Source organism: Pteronotus mesoamericanus, unplaced genomic scaffold (assembly GCF_021234165.1).
Source record: "Pteronotus mesoamericanus isolate MK-2021 breed Mesoamerican mustached bat unplaced genomic scaffold, CSHL_Meso_final scaffold_21, whole genome shotgun sequence".
NCBI lineage: Eukaryota > Metazoa > Chordata > Mammalia > Chiroptera > Mormoopidae > Pteronotus > Pteronotus mesoamericanus.
The window spans coordinates 11181955-11205684 of NW_026555310.1; the positions used below are offsets into that span (position 1 = coordinate 11181955).

The 23730-nt window shown below is 37.5% G+C and overlaps 1 protein-coding gene across 3 annotated transcripts in view; it reads right to left on the bottom strand.

Moving 5' to 3' along the window:
* The window catches only part of PDZRN4 (PDZ domain containing ring finger 4), a 321554-nt gene that overhangs the window by 44098 nt on the left and 253726 nt on the right, over positions 1-23730 (bottom strand). For all 3 annotated transcript variants that reach the window (XM_054591230.1, XM_054591229.1, XM_054591231.1), the window contains 2 exons: positions 8111-8367; positions 4932-5034 (listed from right to left, as the gene is read on the bottom strand). In XM_054591230.1, the coding sequence (XP_054447205.1) occupies positions 4932-5034; positions 8111-8367 (360 nt within the window). The remainder of the gene's footprint in view (positions 1-4931; positions 5035-8110; positions 8368-23730) is intronic.

The window sequence follows — 23730 nt, forward strand, 5'->3', positions numbered from 1 at the left end:
ACAGCCTGTGTCATAAAGAACAAATGCTTGTTTTAAAAGGAAATCTGTTGTAAGTACATGGTGGTCCAAGTTCCTTTCCAATTCCCTTGTACACAAAGGAGGAAATATACTGCACTGCCCTGAACTTGGTCCAAGAAGACAACAAGGGGATTGTGCATTTACTCATTCATCAAATATTGAGCGCTCACTGTCAAGCAGCTGATGTGATGCAATGATGCTCAAGGCAGATAAGGCCTCTGCCCTCACAGCCTACAATGGAGCCAAGGAACTCTACACCTGCACACCAGGAAGGCTTGGCGTCACATATCACAAAGCTGTTCAAAGAGATATTACTGAAATCTCATCAGTGCTTATCCATTTGTTATTTTTTTTGAATGAGCATCACTTTGATTCATAATTTTCTTTTCCTTGACTATGCAAGAGAGAGATTATATGCTTAAATTCTCACAAATATTCTTCACATACTCACATAGATCCAGCAAGATCTTGCAAAAGGACGCTTCTCAGCCTAGCACAAGGATTTACTTATGCTTTGTGTTAAGTATAGCCAAGAAGAAACTAATTAATATGTTAAATACTCTTTCATATTTATAGACACTGACCCATGTTTGGTTATCAGTCAACGTGTACTCCGAACTCTGACATGTAGTTGTCCTTTCTCTTTTCCACCTTTAATAACTCTTCAAGCAAATTGCTAAATTCATTTTCATTTAGATGACAATGCACACACAAGGGGAACTCTAAGTATACTTAAATTAGGCTGTTGAATATGTTTTCTTCAACTTGATTTTAGAAAGAGCAGTGAAAATGATTTCAAGTAGCATTTTAAGTGACGAAAATCTGCTGGCTCAGAAATATTGCTTAAATTATTTGCTTGTCTTGGTTAATGTGATGTTTTATACTAGCAAAATGTTGCACTGATTAGTTCTCTGACCCTCCTCTATCAACTCTGGCTTGAGAGTTAATGGAAAATACTACAAAAAATTCAACATCTTGCACTCAGGCAGTGGCAAACATGTCTTTATTAGGAGTTGGACCAAAGAATGCTATATTTTTTGAAGCTTTTCCTTTTAAATTATGTCTGGTAGAGGTTGGATTTGAGATCTGCCTCTGACTTGCTAAGGGCTATCTATGATTTATTTCAACCTTTAGCTGGCTCTGGAAAAAAATGAACAAAGTTGAAAATAAAGAAGAGAAGATGCTTAATCCTCAGTGGTATTTTGATGGCATGGAACATCCTGACTCTTAGGGAGGGTGCATTGTTTAAATTTAAAAATATTTTTGTTTTTTCTCTCAAAAATAAAATTAAAACCATTTATCACATTTAATTAGAGAACAAGTGCCATCGTTTTTTTAAAGAGAACAAATTTCAAGCTGCGAGTCTTTTAATTGCAGCCTGGTCCTCTGAGACTTTTCTGAAGCACAGTGGGAAAATTTTAAACCCTGTCAAGTAAATTTCTTAGGTAAAGTGGTGATAGGCTATGGTGAGATATGGGTGTCATTAAAATTTTACAGAGATCTCTAACATAGCACAGTCACCATAACATTAACACATTGACTATAATATCTCCAAAGAAGCATTTGCTGTCCACCATGGCTCTGAAGGGAGCTGTTACAGTCTATCAATGCAATAATCTGCTTGTTAAAAAGTCTCTAAATATGTATTTACAAGATAGTCAGATCTGTTTTTGTCTATTGGGTCAATAATCCATGCACTAAAAATCCCTAAATATATATTTACAAGATAGATCAGCTTTGGTTCACTGAGTCAATAATAGTAGGTAGGCCTTTAAAAAAGGATAGTTGTGTAGTTTGCATTTTAGCGAGTTCAGAGCCGCAGTTCTGTACACTTTCTGTCTTTTAATGAGTGTATTGGTTATGTTAGTTTCAGTGGATGTCAGAAGCTGTGTTTCACCCTGGCTTATGATGTTTTGCTTTTTAAAAAGTCAGAAGAAAAGAAAAATCTGCCAGAGCATAAAGTATATTAGAAATCTGAGGCAACAATGGAACCACAGACATTTAGGTAGACCTGCGGGCAGGGGTGGGTGCTGCTCTTGCGAATGTCTCAGCTCTTGCTCATCGCCGTCCAGGTCCAACCCGCCTCTCGCTCACGCCTGACTGCTCCGCTGCAGCCTTTGCTTCCTCACTGTCTGTCTCATTCCAGCAGCTTGAGGGATCTTGCTGGGGCTTCACACCATGGTCCTCATCTTTCTTCTCTAGCAAGTTTTCATCTCATAGTAAAAGCCAAAGGCTCCTCCAGACACATCCCTACTCACTCTGGCTTCCCTGCCTACCAGGCACGTGCCTGCTTCCGGTACTTTGTGCTCCCCTTCCCTCTACCTGGAAAGGGCCTCCCTCAGATAGCCACATGGCTAGCTCTCTTACTTCCTTTTTAGAACTCATAGAAGAGGCTCTGACCACCTGAACCGGATAGCAACACTCCGTCCCAACACCATGTATTTCTTCCTTTGTTACCCCATAATTGTTGTTCTACATTAGCCCTTATCACTATCTAACATACTATGTTGTTACTTGTTTATTATCCAACCCTCTCCCCTAAAGGTTAAACTCCACTAGCGCAGGGGCTTCATCAGTCCCAAATGTAGATAAGAACCTGGCATCTTCAAGTGTTCACTAAATATTCAAGGTACAAATGAATGACAGCAGATGGAAAGGAGTCTTCTACTTTCCCAGCTGCCAGCTGATATGTATTCATGTTTAGGTGGAGGAGGAATGAGCACCTCTTTCTGAGGTGAAGTTCTCTCTTTGGCCTCAGACTCAGTTTCCTGCAATATTCTTTAAGTGGCACACAACTGGCCCTTCCTGCAGGTGGTCATCCACCGCATCTGCAGAGCTGATGGGTTAGGACAGAGCTCCTGGAGGAGCTGGGGTCACCTCAGCTGGTCACAGAAACACAGTCTGTTTCTAAGTGCGATGGTGCATAAAGATGGGAATAGCATTTCTAAACCTCCCCCATTTAGTGTGGTGGCCACCATCAGCTCTGGCGCTAGCAGTGGACTGACTAGATTTCAGTCTAATCTGATGCAGCCATGAGGGGTGGGATGTGCACTTCTGCCACATAACTGTGACAAGCTCGAAAGCAGTAGAATCGCTTCTCTCCCCTAAACTTGGTAAATTAGCTTTGGGGTATTCTCCCATGTCTCCACCCCCACTGTGAACCATGCACGATGTTCACAAATGCATCCTCTCTCATGACTGAAGCCTGTCAAAATAACTTTCTTCTCATTTAAATTTCACAGGAACATTCTTTATTTCAGTCAGTCAGAAAGGTGACTTTGGCAAGAGAATCACAGCTGACGGCAAATTAATGACTAAAAATGCTGTGATTAGTTGAGATTATAGGCTACAGAAGACTCGTCCGAGGATCACCACTGCCATCACACTGATGCTGGCAGCTGGCAGCCAAAGAAGAGGATGTGGCTCGGTTACAGTGGCCCTATAGAAATGAAAAGGAACCTGTTTGTGATGTAATGTTCAATTATATGCTAATTAATTGAAAGGATTTTTTTTTTTTTTTTACTGTTAACTTGCTTAGTCTAAACAAATCTCTCTCTCAAGGCCTCCCCTAACACACAGGTTTATTTTAATAGAACTTTAAGGCACAAGCTAAATGAAAAGTTGAAGGTAATTCCAGACCCCAAACCCAAACTATTTATTAACTGAAAAAAAAACAAACCATTGTTTAACCTTGAATTATTAATTCAAAGATTAACAAATGGATAAGTGACTCCATTTTGTAATTTACTTTGTATGAACAGACAAAACTTAATGGATATCCCAGTGCATACCAGGACTTGAGTTGATTTATAAGATAAAACTTTTCAATCAACTTATCAGAGAAGGGATAAAAATTAATATGAACAATAACAACGACAAAACTGTCTACCCAGATACTGAGTATCATTGTACACGCTTCCAGATTGCAGCTGCAAAGCAATACTGATTTCTGTAATCCCCAAAAATGACTTTTGCAGGGGGAAGATTGCAAATAAACGTCTATTTGCTTTAGGTGAGCTCCACTGAATCAGCCTTATTTGATTTTAGATCCTCCTAAGGGAAGAGATTTCAGGATTTCCTGGTTGTAAAATGGAAAAGAACATTTTGCTGAACTTGTATGACATCATCTAAAGCATTAAAAGGGCAGATAGTCCTGGGTTCCCTGCCTGTTTACCAAAGCTTCTTTACCTCCTTAATCCATTTTATTTTCAAATGTCAGAGTAGTCTGAAGCTTTTCCTACATTTACAGACTGCAGAAGCAGAGGAAATATTAGGATAAATCCTTTAACTTTCATGAAAGCTCTTAAATAATTAACAGATGGGCTTTTGGCACTGTTATCTATCACCATACAGATACTCTAACATATACCTTGTGAAGGCTAAACACAGTTCAACCGCAAAGGGCTTGAAGGCATCTCTCTTTCTTGAAAGTCAGTGAAACTGTTCTTTTGAGTACGTGCTTGAGTCACAGATAAAGAGAATTTTTAATCTGTGAAGGGGAATGTGACTAATATAATAGAATTTAGTTCATCAATTAAAATTAAAATACTATACAGTAAACAAAAATAGTAAGCACCCTCTTAGTTTTAAATACAATTTCTTTTCCAAACTCTACTTGGAAATACTCTTATATTATGGAAAGAAGAAAAAATGTAGCTGCCATAATATCATTTATAAAGATCAACAGGAAATGGTAACAAATTGTTTTTAAGTTTATATTATAAAAATGTTTCCCCACATATTTAAAATACTAGAGTCAAAGTGCCAAAACTAAAAATATTTAAAAGGTTTTACCCTAGGTATATACTCGACAAAACATTTCTTATAGTAATAAATTAATTTTTCTTTTTTATGCAAAACTTCTCAACCATAACTTCATGAAGAAATGTGAAGTGGTGTGAAAATAATCTTACCTCATATTCAAAGTCCTCTGTTCTGTCTGCATCAGCAGGCAAGCTGGAAAGATACTCATTGTCCTCATAAAATTCATGCTCCATCGGATGAAGAGAATGGCAGCTATGGGGAATGTAGTAATATGATAGGAATGGATCAGAAGGGTTGTTTTCAAGATTAACACTGATTTCAGAATTTCACTTTCGTTTTCTCTGCTTTGCAATAAGACCTGTACTGGTCTAGCCTTGAAAAGAACTACAGCTCAGAATAAGTAATTGCTTTTCTTTCTCTACCTCCATGAAGTCCATCAATTTGGTTTTCTGAAAGAATTCTGACATAAGGGCCCGTGGTCAGAGCTGCATTCTGTGAAGGCTGCTGTGAGATCTTTGACGGGCCGTGGTGCCTTATTGATACTCTGACCCTGCTATCATTCCACCAAATGGGGCGCGCTCCATACATGGGTGTGTGGCATTTGAGATCACAGCCTACCCAAAGGGGGGTATTTTGTAACAAAGTACTACCACTTTCATAATACACAGCCCCAAACTGTTTTTTGACATCAGTTTTCAAAGGATATATTTTTCAGGTTGTAAAACAGACATTGCCACTGTTCCTTAAGACCTCCTTCCTCATTCCCTCTCACAACCCACATTTTCCCCTTTTTGAAAAAGGGCCCGTGTACCGATGTTAAATAGCATTCATGGTGGTAACTCTATAGAAAGCTTTATATATAAGGCTTATATAAGCCGCAGGGTTCTATTATCTCTTTAGAAAATTCCTGGAGACAGCTGATTAAGTAAAGGAAATGTGAGGGATCCAGGCTACTGTACATAACTCTTATATATCCTTTAATTTTGGGAAAATGTTTTAAATAATTGATAGAAGTGCTTTCAAATTATATGCTATGAGAGAGAACATATATTGTACCACATGAAGGCTGAACATAGTCCCACAGCAAAGGGCACGAGGGCATCTCTATTTCTAAAAGTCCATGAAAAAGTTGAAGTGTAATTAACCAAGTTCACTGCAGGTGAGACCTCTAATCCCTGGCAGTGTGGACATTCTTGAAAGCCTAGAGTTTGTGGTATAAATTCGTTTTCTTATCAATAGTTGTAATAAGAGAGAAAACGACCTTGGTGCCTTCACACAGTCAGTGTACATATCCTGCCAGCCTCTCCTCACTGCTATCAGATCCGTGCAGGGTTGAGCAACGGGGTCCCAAATAACAGAAGCAGTACGTGCATCACCTTGCTTGCTGGTCCAACAGGCAAACCCCAATTGCTTAAATCTGGACTGGCTATGAAAAGCCCATTTGGGCCGGTAAAACATCAAAGCTTGATGTCTGGGGCATCTGACGTGTGTCCCTTGTCCTTCAGTTAGTAAGAAGGGAGCCCTGCCGGGAGGAACACTTTATTCATTCAATAAACATTGATTGTGTGTCTACCAGATACCAGGCCCTACGCCACATGCTAGAAGTATGTCGGTACACAAGGTCCAATTCTTGTCCTATGGATTGAGGAAAGTAGCAAAGTGGGAATTTTAAAATAGTGTGATAATTAAGGAGAAAATACAGAAGCCGTGAGAGTACATGGTGGGGATGGACCTACTGCAGCCCTAGGAAGTTTGCTAGAAGAGGTTGCCTCTGTGTTAGGGCCTGTAGGACTTAGGAAGAAAAGCACAGGACAGTGGGTAAAAGAGTGGACACTTACACATCTTTGGCTCAGAGGCCTGGCCCTGTCACTTCTTTGCTATGTGACCTTGGCCCAGTCACTTAACGTCAGTGACATGGATATGGTAATAATGTAATGAACTCCTTCAAATAGTTATTTTGAGGACTGAGAATAAATGTAAAACACTTGGAATATTACCTAAAATATGTTAAGTGAGCTAATAAACGTCAGCTATTACTTTTCATTCAAGGAAGTATTGATTGAATGGCTACTCAGTGTCAGCCTATGCTAATGAATATTTAAATACTTGTGTGCTTGTGTATGGTTTAGCTTACCCTCTAGAATACAAACTCTAGGAGATAGTGACTTTATTTTTGTTCTCAGTCTTATGCTCATTACCTATTCCAGTGTCTGACATAAGGAACTATTTAATAAGTAATGGATGAATGCATAAAGTCATAAGCAAGTCAGAGAGAGCCCGTGCCTTCCTGGAATTTGAGGTTTCAAGGAGTGGTTATCCAAAATGTGGTTACACATTTAATCTCCTAGGGGGATTTTTGAAAAATTGTAATGCCTGGGTCTCATTCTACAAAATTCTTATTTAATTGGCCTGAGGTGGGATTTGGACAATGAACTGTTATTACAGTTCCAAGTTCCTTTGTGATTCCAATGGATGCACACGGCCCACTGAAAGGCACTAACGGGCAGGAAAGGACGCGATCAGATCTGAGTTTTACAAAGTGGAAAGTGGATCAGTAGGCAATGAAAATGCAGTCTACAGAGACTATTGATCTCATAAATCAAACTCTCAATAATGTTTAAATATTTGTTTAAAAAGTCATAAAACAAAACATACTTCCAAGTTCAGGGCAAAACATACTTCCAAGACTATACAAGTAGGGTGAGTTGAATAAAATATCTTTAACTGCCTTTAAATTAGGTAAAAATTGTGAAGAAATATTCCTTTAATAGTTCCTTATTTCATAGCTCTATACTTATTCTCTGACAGTCAGAACCTTTTGTTTACATCTCACTATACTGGATAATTTCTTTTGTACTTTAATGAAATCAATTTCCTAGCTTCTCATTTAAAGAAGCAAAAAGCAAAAGAGACAGAGAGGTGTTCCACAGCGGAGAATACAGTACCAAAATGTCACTTCTGTGCCAGCCTTAATAAGATTTTTGGCAGCTTCAGTGAGAAAAGCTTTTTCCCTGACCGGTACTCTTGAGTAGCGTGAGGCTTTTGATGACCGAAAGTACAGAGATGAACTAATCAGGGCCAGAATTTTTCATTGCACCTCAGCAAGTCTGTTTCCTGAGGTGAAGCAACTGTGTAGGTCAGGGGAGGTAGCTTGCAGGGACAGCTGAGAACTAATTGGATGTAGACACAGTGGAGACATTTTCCAAACAGAACTGAGCACCTGTCTCCAAAATTGTCAGCTTGCTAGTGTGACTGATTCTTTGCAACACCTACTCTAAATGATGAATGAGAACAAATAGGGCTTTGGGAAAAGCGACAGCAAAAATACCTGTCTGAGAGCAGAAATGGACAGATGTCTGGCACGGGAGGGGTAGGTGGTCGAAGTTTGGCCAGGGCCATGATGTGTTCAAAGGTAATGTCTGTCTGGGTGCTGGCGTTCATGAGCTGCACTTCAGGGGCCGTTCCATAGATTGGTTTACTTAGAGGTGTGCGCCTCAGCACCTGAACCACAATGGGCTCCTTGGCGTTTCGAAAAGCTTCCACTGCCTCTTCATGGGTGGCCTTTGAGAGATCCTTCCCGTTGACCTGTGGAGATAAAAAGGACATTGCTCATCTCTGAGGAAAGAACAGAGGGGCTGTCATGACAGATTAATAAAAGGTCGAGAGGGGATGTTTAAACCAGCTCTGATAGGAATTTCGTAAAGGAATATTTAATCAGACATTGGCATTTGTTGAAATCTTCACCAACAGGAGGAAGTGAAGGAGATAAGGAAAACAATTACTTCTGGTAACTTTAGAAAGCACACCAGGAGAAAATGCTCACTAACTCTTCAGATAGGTATGAATGTTAAATATATACTTTTTAAAATGATTTATTAATCTCTTGGTGGGGTTATCAATATTTAATCAAAGTCTTCCTGGCTTAAAACCTATTTTTTTTTTTAGGATATTGTCAAATTTATTTCAAATTCATCATCTTTTTATCAAAGATCATGTTTTGTCCAAGATCATGTGCATCTTTTCCTAAATCCTTTCTATTCAAAGTGTGGTCTGTGGGCCAGCAGCATACGTGTCACCTAAGAGATTATTAGAAATGCAGAGAACCTGGCCTTGCAGACTCCTGAATCAGAACCGGCATTTTAACAACATCCCAGCTGATTTACATGATATGCACATGAAATATGCACATGAAAGGGACACTGCTCTAAAACACCTCTGAGTGAGAGTACTGTGTCCTTTGGATCCACCCTTACTTGTTTTAATTTACACCAATGGATGACACTCCAAGGTAGCCCTGGACAGAGGAGAGAGGGGTGACATTTGCTTTTGTCATCCATCACTGTCTATTAACAGGGCTAACTATTGGCACTGGGGGGAGAAAAATTATCCTTTTTTTGTGGTGAGACTCGCTCATGCCTGCTTATTAAGGGCTGCTGATGTTCCCAGCTTTGTGCACCCCAAACATCTGCACACTTTTCTGAACACACTATTGAGGGGCAGTACAGGCTGCTCTCAAATAGTTATCAACTTATTTCCCTAAAATGGGTCCAGATAACACAGTCTCTTAGTGGGAGTTTATATTTTAATGAAGGACTATGGAACCCTGAAACAGCTTCACAATTCTCACCCCAACGGAATCAATAATATTGGCTTTTGCATATAGGAAAATATACTTGGGAGCACAATACTGTACTCAAAACCCCTGAAATGATACCATTTCTAGACAACTAAGACACCCGCTTCTTGGTGAGGCTCAGTTGACAGCTATGTACCAGGAAATCCTTGGAGATCCCTGGAAAGAGGCAAAGGGAGTCACGGAGTTGCAGTCATAGAGTAATTGCTGACATTCAAATGAATACATTCTCTCTCCCTGACTAGACAAAGAATATGTGTGCTCAGAACGAGTGTGGGGCATTGTGGGGTAAATGATACAGTGCCAGGTAGAAATTGTCACATCATGTAGAGACAGGCTTAATGACCGAGAGGAGCTAATTTACTCAATGGGCCCTGAAAGAGTTAATGTGCCTTCAAAAATAGAACAATTATGTTTCCTCACCAGCAAAATATGTCCCAGTACAGTTTTTGGATCACTAGTAAGAAACTTCAGTTGGAGATCTGAATGGGTACCTGCTAGTGTGCACACATTCACCAATCTGTACATTCCCTCTCTGATTTTTCTCTCCATGGACTAAGCTTGAAAACTATCACCCAGTTTTCATTGGCACAAAATTGGAATGTCTTGGTGACTCTGGGCATACAGGAGTATGTAAACATAGGACACAGGCATCCAATCCTTGAGCTGTTGTCAATGACAAGGACTCTGGACTGAGGCCACCATGATCTTCCCTGAGGGCACGCAGGCAGCCAACGACAAGAGAAGTTTCAGACAGAAAAGCACAACCTAAAAGTTAGCTTCTCCTGTTCAGTATTGTTGTTCTGTTCTCTATGTTTCATGTTGTGGTCAGTATTTATAAACTCCAGGGTTATAGAAAGTGATGCAGCGGTAGGGAAGATTGCTTTGGCCATGATACAGAATTGCCTCTTTGTCCCCAGGAAGGGACACTTCATGGTGTCCCTTCCGTTTAGGGAATATCTGTTCCGGCAAAGAATTATACCCTTCCCTATCTGAAGAACTCTTGGTCTTTTCACCAACTATTTGAAACCTACTGAAACTATGGCAATAGGTTATCTTTTCCTATAAACTTTGCATTTAGAGTAATCCCTAACAGCAACAGAATGAAAGGAGGCAGTATCCTCTTAAAAGGAACTTCAAGCAATATCTGAGGGTAAAGGGAAAAGTACTTCATGGCCAGAGTTTCTTCCAGTCACACATGAAATCCAACTAATGCATGAATTGTGTGCCATTAGGTACTGAAAAGACAAATGCCATTATTCCATTTCTCCTTCAAGGTAGCTTGGTACCTTGCCTACATGTTAACCTAGTCTTGGTATTCATTTATTTCTTATTTGTTTTAGTGATCTTTAAAGCAAGAATAATTTTTAAAAAGTGAGTTTCTTATGGATAATGATCATTTATTTTATGTTCCTATGAGGTAAGCAGGACAATTTTTGCAAAATCCAGAAATATATAAAATACCTGCAGAAACATAAAAATTACTGAAGTGTTTTAGGCTGTGAGATCATTAGTTCTTACTGTAACAGTTAGTACAATACATGCAGACCACATTCGTGTTCATACTGCAAGATCAACAGCTATTGATTCTAAGACTTGTACATTCATTCATTTGCAATCGTGGCATTTATATGCAAATTTTACTTTTGGTTTTAAGGACAATCAAATACCATCTTAAACAGGGACAGTCAATGTAATCTCAAATATCTTATTTTTTTTCATTGGGGAATGCTCTTTTCTTCCCGTTATCATGTAGCTGACCTCTATTTTCATAAGCTATTTGATATCTCTCAAAGTAAAGAAGTCTGTGACCTTTAAAGGCTCTACCGCCGCACGTGATTCCTTAGAAAATGTAAGCACTGATAATACAAAACCCTTTTTTTTTTCTTTCACTTCACTTGAAGCTCATCAACATACTGTTAGCCTACTGAAAGGTTACTATTCTATAAATTATGCCTTTTACAACCTAGAAAAGGATAGCTGGAAGCGACATTACCATCAGGTATAGCTCCGAAGAATAACATTGAAAGAACATCGAAAGTTTTAATTCTAGAGGAAAATTGTTTAGTAACTTAGCAAATAAATTAATAGCCAGCCTTCATTTTTTTTCCAAATGGTGAGATCCTACACCAACAACAAGGTATTTTATATCTCATGGTGCCATATATTTATTTTCCATTGTATTCTCTTGCTCCCTCCTTCCTTTGCTTTTTTCTCCCCCCGTACTCCCTTGTCTCAGTTTTAAACATAGTTTTATATGGAGGACATATAACTTTTATGTGCTTTGTGAAATGACAGTAGAGATGGAGTGCCATCTATTAAAGGTATGCCATTTCATACAGGTAGTTTGGGGTGTAGATACAAACTCTCCTAGGTGCCCAGTAAAAGGATGGAAGCTCTTTTGCTAGATGAGTCCAGGGAAAGTCAACTTTTAGGAGGAGAAGAGGGTTGGGAGCAAAATTGGTGAGAGGAGACAAAAAGTAATTTGAAGATTAAAAATAAATACCTATGTATTATGAGCCTTGAGTTTGAGTTTAGATGCAGAAGAGTTTCAAGAAGGCTGGGAATGTGATTTAAGTACGGCATAGAGAAAGAGACTTTTTCTAAAGTAGCTGTTAAATAGAATGGGTGAGAGGTTACAGTGCCATAATCAACATAAGGAGTATGTGAGATAATACCTTCTATTACTATAACATCTGGCATTTTGACAACTGTGGCCAAAACTAGATTTGGTTCTGATGCTACCAAACAAGAGTATATAAATGAGAAGACTCAGGTGACGGATGCTTGGTAAGAGGCTGGCAGTCCCAGAGTGGGGGGGCTGGACTCTGGTATGGTGATTAAGCCACCAGACTTGATGCAAATAAGAAACCATGAGTATTACGCATAAAGAAGTTATCAGAATTGGCAACAGCATAAATGAGGGAAGGAAGATACCAATGATAGAAATTCTGGGATAAATAGAGGCATGTGGTTGTTCTCATACAAAAGTATAAGTGGGATTGAAAGCAAGTGGAAAGACAGCGCTATTATCACATTGTAAGATATATAAATGTTGAGTCACTCTATGTACACCTAAAACTAACATAATATTGTATACCAACTAAATAAAAATATATATAAATAAAAAATATAAATATAAATGAAAAATAGTAGAATTAATCATGTCAATCTTGACATGATTAAATAAAAATATATATAAATAAAAAATAGAATTAATCATGTCAATCTTGGGGCAGTTATAAGACATGATTAAGACTGTATTTATTAAAACACTTGTCACAGACCAACAGATGGTTGGTGAATTAAAAAAAGAATAAAACTGATCATGGGAAACCATTTTTTGAGGTCTTCCTCTTACCCCTGCATTTACCAACTCAGTTAAGCTAAAAAAAATACACATTTTTACAGATATGAAAAAATAAGTGTCTTACTTCTAAAATGTTACTATTTTCCATTATATTGATAGGGATAAGAGGATAGGGGTAAAGTAGGCACTTTTCAGCAATCAATGTAAAAGAAGGGTGAATGTATTTGTTGCGGCAGATGGACTAATTAATCCATAAGCAACTTCTGAATGTTAAGTGAAGAATATAGCTTTTCTTATGTAAAGCATATCACAGCGATGTTCGATGAATCTTCTGTTTAATGAACAACTTACCCTTTTGGATAAATTGCAAAATCTGGGCCACTTGTCAAGAACCTCCCCAGAGTGACTGGTGGCCTCAGCTTGAATATGAGCTGTTCGACTTGGATTATTCCTCCATATCCAGGACATGCAAAATTTTTTTGAGTATCAGAAAACGAACAGGCTTTCTTTTCCCTTTGAAGTGCAAATAAGTGCATGAATAACCAAGCCACCCTGGCAAGCTGCCATTTCTAGAGTCAGCTGTTTGGGAATGATGAGGATTTCCAAATCTATGTGCCTCTAATGAAAAAAAATGGGCTTTCAAGCATCTCTGCCTTTCATGGGGGAATACCTGTAAGAATATGCCATAGAAGAAGTATAGAACAACAAAGATTAGGTACAGTTGATATAGCTGAATTTCAAGTTGTTAATACGTAGAAAGCACTGAATATTGTTTTTTAATGATTACGAACTTCATTCATTGATTCATCCATTCATTTTTCAGCTTTATTGAGATACAGTTATTTAAACTGTATTACCATGAGTATTACGCATAAAGTGTGCAGCTCATGGTGATTTGATATAGGTATATATTGTGACAGAAATCCTATTATTTAGTTAATTAACACTTTCATCCCTCACATATTTACCTTTGGGGGAGCATTTAAGTTCTACTCTCTTAGCACATTTCAATTATATAATACAGTGTTATAGGTTATAGTCAGCATGTTTTATATTACATCCTCAGACTTGAGTATTGTTATTCTGGTTGGGCATGACAGTTTACAAACTCACCCACCCTTACACATAACTGTGAAATTTTGATTAAAGTTCCTCATGAATGTGGATCAAATTTTCTACAATATTTGGTAAGTAGGGCAGTATTTTCAAAACATGGAATAGTAATATTTTACAGAAGGAGAATTCTATTTAAATTGCTACTCAAATGTTTGGTACAAAAGGAATAAAAAATGATCTGAACCCTACATTTATTGAAACACTTGTCATATACAACCTTTAAATCAATGTTAAGGAATTTCAGCACATTTTTCCTAAACATTGATATGTTTGATTCTATGCAAACATCCATTATATAAATTGAATATAGCAAAGTATAAAAAATATTTCAAGTAAATAAAACCTCACAGAGTAGGAATTATGCAAGATTATATGAAGAACACCTAATCAGAGGTTGACTAAAATTAATTTTGATCTTTGAAAATGTTTTCAGTGAACAAAACTATCCTTAGTAGGTTAGTGATCATTATGTAATTTTAGAAAGTAAGAACATAAGAAATGTTAGAAAATGTTAGATTGAATTAAACCAAAAGTCTATGTAGTTCAGTGTTCTGCTTTTGACAGTGCTATTACCAAATTTTTAGAAAAAATATGGTAAATATCACATGTGATATAATGAGCAAGCTTATTCAAAAGTAATCCTGGGGCTCCTTCTGGGTTGACTGGACAGGGAGGGACCTGTGGCTTCATTTCCCTGGTGTGTTGGAGGGAGCGTGTGGTAGCTCCCCTGGAATCCAGGTTCCCCAGGGGAAGGGCAAATAGAAATAACTGACTTCTAGCCCAGACAGCCTGCACCTCCAGTAATCTGTGTCCCTGCAGACGATGTTTCCATAGGAAGAGAGAGCAGCAGCAGCAGCAGCGGGATGGGATCCTCCCCCACCGTCCCTGGAATATAAGACCCGCTGCATACGCAACAGTTTCAAGCTCCTGACATGACTGTGTTGCTGACTCCTGACTTGTATGTTTTCTCATTAAAGACCATTCTCTAACCTGTAACTTCCAAACTTGTGGGATTTGCTCTTATTAACCATGTGCAACATAATACATATTTGCAACTTAGAGAATTGTATATATTAAAAAGGCTTATATGTACAACAGTAAGGAACTGAAGACTTCCAGTAAAGCAATGAAATAATTAGACAACTTATTATTCCATTTAGTTAACTGATGGTGACACTGAGGTCACCACAGTAGGACAGTAAGCCGCTTCTTCCTCTTTTTCACAGGGCACTTTGATGGTATAGGATTCCCAAAAGTAAACCAGACTTATCTTCAACTGTTCTTACTAAGATGTTATAGACCCATTATTTGTAATCTGTCAAAACTGTTCTTGAGTGAATTTATAATTTTGATTATAGGAAATCTTGGGGATGCATCTTTCATGATTGCTTATTTGTCCTATTTTCTTTTCTTATTTTTGGGGGTCCCTTCTTCTGTATTTTCTATTTCTTTTCTTCTTCCCACTGGCACCCTTCTTGCCCCCTAACCTTTTCCATTGGGAATTTAACAAATTTGAGAAGTGTTTATCTATATAAATTATTTCTGTTATTAAGGAACAGGTTACGATATATTTTGATTCTTACTAAGGGAAATAAAAAATATACAACATAGTTTCATTTACCTCTTTGTATATAAATTTATTTCCCCTCGCCTTAATAAAAGGTATGGCAGTTTCTCTTCTTTGGCACATGAGCTGGTGGCTCCCGGCTCATCCCCAGATCTACAGTCCACTCTTCTCCATGCAGCTCTGTGCCTGCGGATGCTGACCAATGTACCTTGCATCATAGGCTTCCTGCTTTATGCCTTTCGTTTGGTACAGCCAATGGTAAGAGAGCTCGTATTCTGTGCCTCTCCCCAGCCCCCTCCCACCTGGCTTTCAGGATGCCACTTCTTACTAGGTTCACACCCCTCTCTCATCTGTCCCTTTCTGAACTGTGGGTAGCAAGGACGTCTCTTTCTGTTGTTATTCCCTATGTTCTTCCTCTTAACTCTGCTCACACCTAAGTTGTTCCATCATTAAACTGTCTTTAACCCCCTGAGTGTGCCTTCCATTTCCTTCTGGGACCCTGCCTGGTACAACTAGTTGTGAAATTCCTTTGATTTAAACAACAACAACAAAAATATGAAGGTTATCATCTTTACAAACTAATTTCACTATAAAAATTAGTTGCATCAAAAATAAAATTACTTCCAGTTTCTGGAATTTAGCAAAAGTAACAAATTTTTAAGGGAGAACTAAAATATAACTTTTATTGAGATCATATAGCAAATTTTAAGTGTTCAGATATTTGATATATATATATATATATAGATATACATATATATCTATATATATAGCTATTTTATAGAGTATCTCCCAATTTGCCTTTGTCTAATGTTCCTTTTGATTAGGTTCAGGTTATTTTTTTTGGCAAGAATGCTTAGAAGTGGTGTTGTATCCTATGAGAAAACTAGTACCATAGATTTACCCATTACTGGTGGTGTTAACCTTTATGTTGAGAGAGAGAGAGAGAGAGGATGAGAGAATGAGAATGAATAAAAGCTTGAGGACTCTAAATAAATGGTATGTGAGAATTCTTTGTAGTATTTATGCAACTTTTAATAAGTCTGAAATTGTCAAAATAAAATGTTTCAAATTATTGTCATGTTTGTTGTTAGCAAAGAACAGATTTGTGTTATAATCATTTAGAAATAATACTACTAAGGAATTGACAGATACAAAGTTTCCTCAGAGTGTGTTTCTGCATTTGCATACCTCTAGAGAAACAAATTTCTACTCTGCACTGATGTCTTTTTTTCATGTGTGGGAGCCCACACACACATCCCTACAGCAAGTATCACCAACTTTATCATTGTCATAACAATTCATCTTCTGAATATCACCTGAAATCCTGTTCTCCTCCAAGCTGAGCTATTTAAAAAGATAGATGGCTGCCTTCTGGCTAATTGTGGGAGTTCTTTCATTACTATAAAAAGACTTTGTATATATCAAGTGACTCTATAAGCAGTGAATAATGACTTGAAGTCTTTGGAGAGTCCACCGATAAAATGGGAGGATAACAACTACTTACTGACCTTTTACTTCCTAAGATAATACTAAGCTGATGTAACTGATTATTAATAAACTTATCCATTGAGTTTTGACATATCAAATCCAAGTATGTTAAACTTAATGAGAAAATCTCAGGGAGACAAAATTTTCTGCACCAAGCCTAAGGGTGTAATGACATAAGGCATATATGGGACAAACACTGTTAAACACAAATTGTTTCACTTGAAAGAGACTTCATTGTAATTAAGCAACCAGGTTTTCTTTAAAAAATTACTATAAATAGTATTAGTAACTGAGGACTTTGACAGAGCTATTTATCTTTCATAGCCACTGAGCGAGAAGAAATGTGCTCTTAGCCCCTGGACAAGATCTCTTCCTCCCATTTTTGTTACAAAAGCCTATATGAATATCAAGAACATAAACTAGGGTTCTAACCACACAACACAGTGCCAAAGAAGTGCTAAAAATAACTATCTGTTACTGGAAGGAATAAAAGTGTTCCCCATAGTTACTAATAAGAGACTGTGAGATGGTGAATTATTTGTAACCGGGCATCTGTCCTAACAACATCAATGAGGCTGACGACATCTTCACCAGAAGCTGCCTGTACCCCATCTGTAAGTGATCTCACACTTCACGGTTTAAATACTTCTAGGAGAAAGACATTAAGTGATAGGGAACTGTTTTGTTTGGTGCTGAAGTTTAAGGGCCCCAGAACATGTGTCACATACTTGACAGTAAGTGTTAAATAAATTTTCATATATTTCTCTATCAAGAGCCACATTAAAATAAATGCAATTGGACTTTTCATTACAGTTATCTGTGTTTACATGCCAACTGTGTTTCTTTCACTGCCCGGTTCCAATTTGTAACCCAGCTACTCACATTACTCCTTTTACTTAAAAAAGTTGCATAAATGATTTGAGTGGCAAGCAAAGGCATCAAGTGCTCTGCTTGTAAGCCTTCCCTCCACTATCATTCAATATTTTAGTATAAAAGAACATGAATGTGGGGATCATCTACAACTGGGGTCTCCACACAGTTCTCAATATTAACTGTGAGCCCGTAAGTCAGTTATTTAAACCCACTAAGCCTCACTTTCTTCAGGAAAAGATAACACTTGTTCACAGAGTTGTGGATTGTGTCACACAAATAACACAACTAAGGCAGCTAACAGAGTTCTCTGATGAATTTATCCATGTTTTCTTCCTTCCCCTCCTTCCTGAGGAACCCTTAGAGACAGAGACTAGACAATTCTCTGGGGATACAAGTTGATACCTGTTCTTACAGTGCTGGCAGTGACAATGACAATAATACCAGCTAGTGCTGAGTGAGCTTTCGCAAAATGCCAGAAGCTGAGCAAAGCCTTGACTTATATGACCTCAATCACAGTCAAGAACAATTCATGAGGAAAGAATTTTATCCCCACTTGATAAAAGGAGGCTGAGGGTTGGAAGGTGAAATAGGTGGAACAAGGAAAGGGACCTGCTCTCAGTATCCTCTAGGGAAAAACAACATATACACCTATAATTGTAAGCGAACTTATAAAGGCTGAAATAAAGGTACTAAGAGAGTTCTGTGGGAGCACAAAGGAACTGTTGCCTGGGGCTATTGAGATTTGAATCCAGGATATGACATTTCAGGGGGGTCTAAAAAGATGGAAGAGTTTCATAAATGGTAAAGACAGGAGAAAGGAAAGGAATCCCAAGTAAAGTCTTAAAAGAGCAAGTGTTCTGAGAACCAGCGAGAGATCCGGTGGGACAGAGGATGGAGGGATCCGGCTAAGTGCTGGGCGAAGAGGCTGGAAAGGAGGCTTTGATACAGGTTCCGATGTTCTCAGTAGGCCATGGTAACGTATTTGTTTTAAATAACACCTTTTATCTGAAAAGTAGCATGATTTCATTTATATTTGGGAAGATAACTCTGAAGGCTGTGGCAAGAAGTAGCTGAATGGAAGCAGGAAAATCATTGAGGAAGTTAGTAGGGAAAAATGATCAGGGCCTGGATCGAGACAGAGACAGCATGTTGGTCCAATTGGAAGAGGATGGAGAGGGTTCTAAGTGGTATTTTGGTGTTTTCATTAATATGGATTTCAGTGGGATCTGTCAGATTGGCATATTTTCTGTAACAGCCTAACTGCAGTTCTCTTTCTATTAAATAAATATTGTGCAGAGATACAAGTTATAGAAGTTGAATTTTAAGTATAAAGTATAAAGATGTAAAGGCATTCTAAGTAGATGTTGCCCATCCCCTGTAGATTTATATTTTCAGTGATGATTTTAGGAATCAAAAACTATTACTTCTTTCAATGTTCAGAAACTCTGCCTCTCTGGTTAGCACCTACCTAACCAAGGAGCATCTGTCTCACCATAAAAACACACACTCTCTCTCTTTCTCTTACACACACATACAAAACACACACTCATATACATACACTTTTATACTTTCTATGATCCACATCAATCATTTATTGATTTGTGTGGGATATAAACTTAGAAAGGTATTTTACCCCAGTGAACATATAATTTTAGAACATGAGGAACACAAGAAAGTAGAACTTGCATAATACAGGGTCCAGCACAAATAATGCCCCTTTTAATTATAAAATCTTTTATTACAAATTCATAAGCGTGTAATTCTATAACATAACAATATCATACTTAAGCACATCATATGATATTTTATGTGAAATGTTCAAATTAAAACTGTAAATTATTACCCTACCAACAACACTCATGCAGGCATTACTTCTGCCGGACCCTGTATTTAACTCTCTCTTTCAACACCTGTTGCCTCATGCCTAGATCTAACCTAGTGCCTAGAAGATGAAAGGTATTTCATACAGTTTGAAAGGACAGGACAAAATCTGAACAAACAGCCATCATACGCTAGGAGACGTGGTAGGTTTAAATCATTGTAACAAGCATTCTGACACTCGTTGAGCTGAGTGCACAACATGAAACTGAGGGGAAAAGGCCAAGCCTTGAGTTACTCACAAGCTTTTATATCCACAATTAAAACCACCTAAATCTGTGCACATAACCTTCTTAACACCATGCTTCCAACTTCCTCAAATTCATAGGTTTTGAAAAAAATTTTTGTTCTCTATTTATAAAAATATAGACTGCTACATAACTGAAAAGGTGAAATTAAAGCATTTAAAAGAGCTACTAATATTACTTTATCCAAAATAATTGAAATCTGCCCCAGTAATTCATTGATTCAATTGTCTCTAAGTGTACCTTGAAATGCATAATAAAGATAATAAAATTTGTTGAGTGTCTACTATGTGTCACATGATCTACCTGGTACTATCTGCTACTAGAGGTACAGAAATTACTATCATACCCATCCTACAGATAAAGAAACTACATCTTAACAGCTTAGCAACTTATTCAAGATCACACAACTGCTAAGTGAAAAAAAAAACAACACTAAGATCTTTCTACAAATTCCTATTAATTCTTCTTTTAAACATCAATTTGTATTTCAGCATAGAAACTCTAAAAATGAGATTGGTGGGAAATTCATCGTTCTATTTTCTGTTATTAAATTGTTTATATAATTATAATTAAGTAGTGAATCAACTGTGGGCATTCATGAGTATGAATAAGTGTCTTAACTTGTGTACCCAGGACAAGAATATTCCAGTTGAAAAATGTTCCTGTAAGATGAATAAGTTAGGCAAGCTATCCAATAGCCTCCCTCAGTTCTAAAAATATATTTTTAAAAAGTATACATAAGCATGAATAAGCTCTTTTTTTTAATACAACCCCTGAAGTTACTTAAACTTCAGTAAAGGAACCCAACCACCACACACACCTTTATTTTCTATAAGCAAATCAGGCAAAGCTCAGAGTATAAGGTGACTCAAAGACATGACAATCTCTTATTGAACTTTACCTTAAGATTTCCAGTTCAAGGCCCACCCTTGCCCATATGTACCCTTATATTGTTTCTGCTGAGATGAGGTGGAAGTTCCTAAGAAGAAAGGACCACTTGGCTTCTCTCATGCTTTTACTTTAATGGACAGTGTCCCAGTGAAGGGTTCAAACAAAAAGAACTTCTTCCAAACAGCAGCTGGACTGTGTGGAGGGTTGCAACCTACTCAAGGCTCTTGGTTTATCGGAGTGCATGCATGTAAGAGTAGACACTAGTATTCAGGGACTCTATCTGAAAACTGTTTTACATGCCTCTATGTCTCCATTGGGAAGCAAATAAGACAGAGCAACAGAGCTAGTGTAACTCCACAGATGGAGCCATCATATTCTTAATTAAATTTGCCACAAACATTTTTCTATACAAATACTATTAATTTCACTTCACTTTGTTTGGAAGAATGGAAGAGAGGGGCAGATTTTTATAAATTTAGTTCCTTAAAACAATTACCATCTGTATGCTTTGGAAATAGTTTTCAGCAGATAAAAACCATCATGCCAAGGCCTGGTAAAAGCTCTTCATTGTTGCATGTCTGCACAGATTACCTTGCATCTTCGATGATTTTATGTACATTTAATCACTAAAGATTAATTACATGGCATACGGAAATCAGTGAAATACTGAAGAGATAACTTCACTTTAAGTGCACATGCAGCTAACTTGTGGCTTTTTAAAAACAATTTTAATTAAAACTACTAGAAGAATCATTGGGCTGAAAATATTAGGAGCTCTGGGATGGATGAGCTTAGCATAGCTAATTAATTGTATATTTAATCACAGCAGCCTTTGGCTGTAATTAATAATCTATTTTCCTTTGGTAATAAATATTGTAGTTCTGTAAAACAGAATTTATAATTTCCAGAATGCCATATGCACAGAAGAATAGGACAGAAATCAAGCATTTCCACACCAGCTTTTGAGCCGAGTTTGATTTTGGTTATTTAGAGAGGATGTTTTCTATATCTTTCATTCATTTTAAATGTCATCTCACAGTGGCAGCTTACAAATAGCTATCCTAGAGTGACTTAGACATTTCAAAGGTGTAAAGAATAATCCAAATGGAGTGACTAGTAGAATGCTAAGTGCAGTCTGATTTTTCTTGCACCATAAAAATCTTATTGAGAACTTTAGGTAGCTCTATCTTAATGTGAATGCTAGGGTGGTGAGATTCTGCACTCAACAGTTCCTTCCGTTTGTTTCCTTTTAATGGCAGAGTGAGACTCTGAGATTTCCACCACCTGCAGCCTGGCAAATGCTCAAATCACACAGCCAAGTTTAAACACCCTCTTTCTTATGATAGAGCTTTTACTCTGAGTGCCAAGTATGTACACACATACACACACCCCTACCCATCCCCTTTTTGCTCTTCAAGAATCAATGCTAAACATAGCACATTTAATTCTTAGGACCCTGTCATTAATTTCTGGGAGAGAAACTCTCTTTTGGAAGGTTGTCGTATGCTTTTCACATGAGCTGAGCTTTTTTCTTATTGCAAGAGAGATTTAAATTCCAAAAGTTTTGCATATGAAGGAGATATATATTAATCTTAGAGGATAGGGTTTTTGCTCTATTCTAAAGCTATGTTAATATGAGAAATTTAATTAAATATCAGTTTGCCATTAGCATTTTATATTTTTAAGATCTTTACAGTGATGTGTAGGAGTTACAGGTTGTTGAATAAATAAAGCTCTAGTTTAAAAGAATCTTTTAAGATCATGGAGAACACACATTTTTGTATGCATCTGACACAATTGCTTGATACGCTAATCAATTCATAGATTAAGTTCTGCTTTTCTGGGGGTTATGTGGTTCTTCATATGAATATGTATGAAAAACAGATATGAATTAGGTTATTAAAATTATATCACATAAAAGTATTTTTATTCAGTCTATGCTAAGCATTATTAAAGGTCTAAAAATGAGACAAAGAACAGAATAAAATATGGTGGTAAAAATTTGCAAGTTTCCTGAAGGCCACCATTAATATCATATGACCAAAAGTAGTTTTTATAAAATACCAGGGCTTAATCAGTTAACATGCATTTCCAATGAGAATAAAAGTATCAGAGACAATTATTTAAAAATTGCAGGAGTCTTTTCTTTTTAGAACTGTGCCTAGTTAACAACTCCTGACACAGGCTCTCCCAGCGTCCCACTAAAATCCCCTAGGAAAGCAAAGGGAAAAGAAAGAACATTTGCCTGGACAGTGAAAGGCAGCCTTCACAGTTACTTTACTTGTCACAATTTTCACAGATTTTTCACTTACTGATCAAACCAAAATAACAATTAGACAACTTTCTCTGAGGAGTCGTGATATTGGGATGACATGGGCATGTGCAGTGTATGTGAGTGTGTCTGTGTATGTGTGTCAGTGTATATGTATGTGAGCATGTGTGCATACATATGCATGTGCATGTATGTGAGCATCAGTGCACATGTGAGTGTATCTGTGAGGGTGTATGTGCATACATATGTGTGTGAGTGTATATGTGTATATGTGTGTGAGTGTATATGTGTATATTTGTGTGAGTGTGTGAATGTATGTGCATGATTCAATAGGTACCCAATGGATACTCAGGTAAGTAAAGTAGCAGATATGCTGTCATTCTGTAGGAAACCTGGCAGTGTCTGTGCTCTCCCTGAAATATCTGTGCTCCTCACAGTACAAGAGTTTGTTCTGCCCTGTCATGTTGCAACCCTTAGAAAATTATTTTAATATGTCAGACCTGAGGGTAAGCACTGTTGGAATTGGGAAGATGGATTTTGAGAGACTAGATCTGGAACCAATAGATAGCTGGTGGCAATTTATTGACATGTAAAGGAGATTTGCATAGTAGAAGTTCAAAGAAGAGGATCTGAGAGGTGGGATATCCCTGAGAGAGGACAGTCTATGGACTC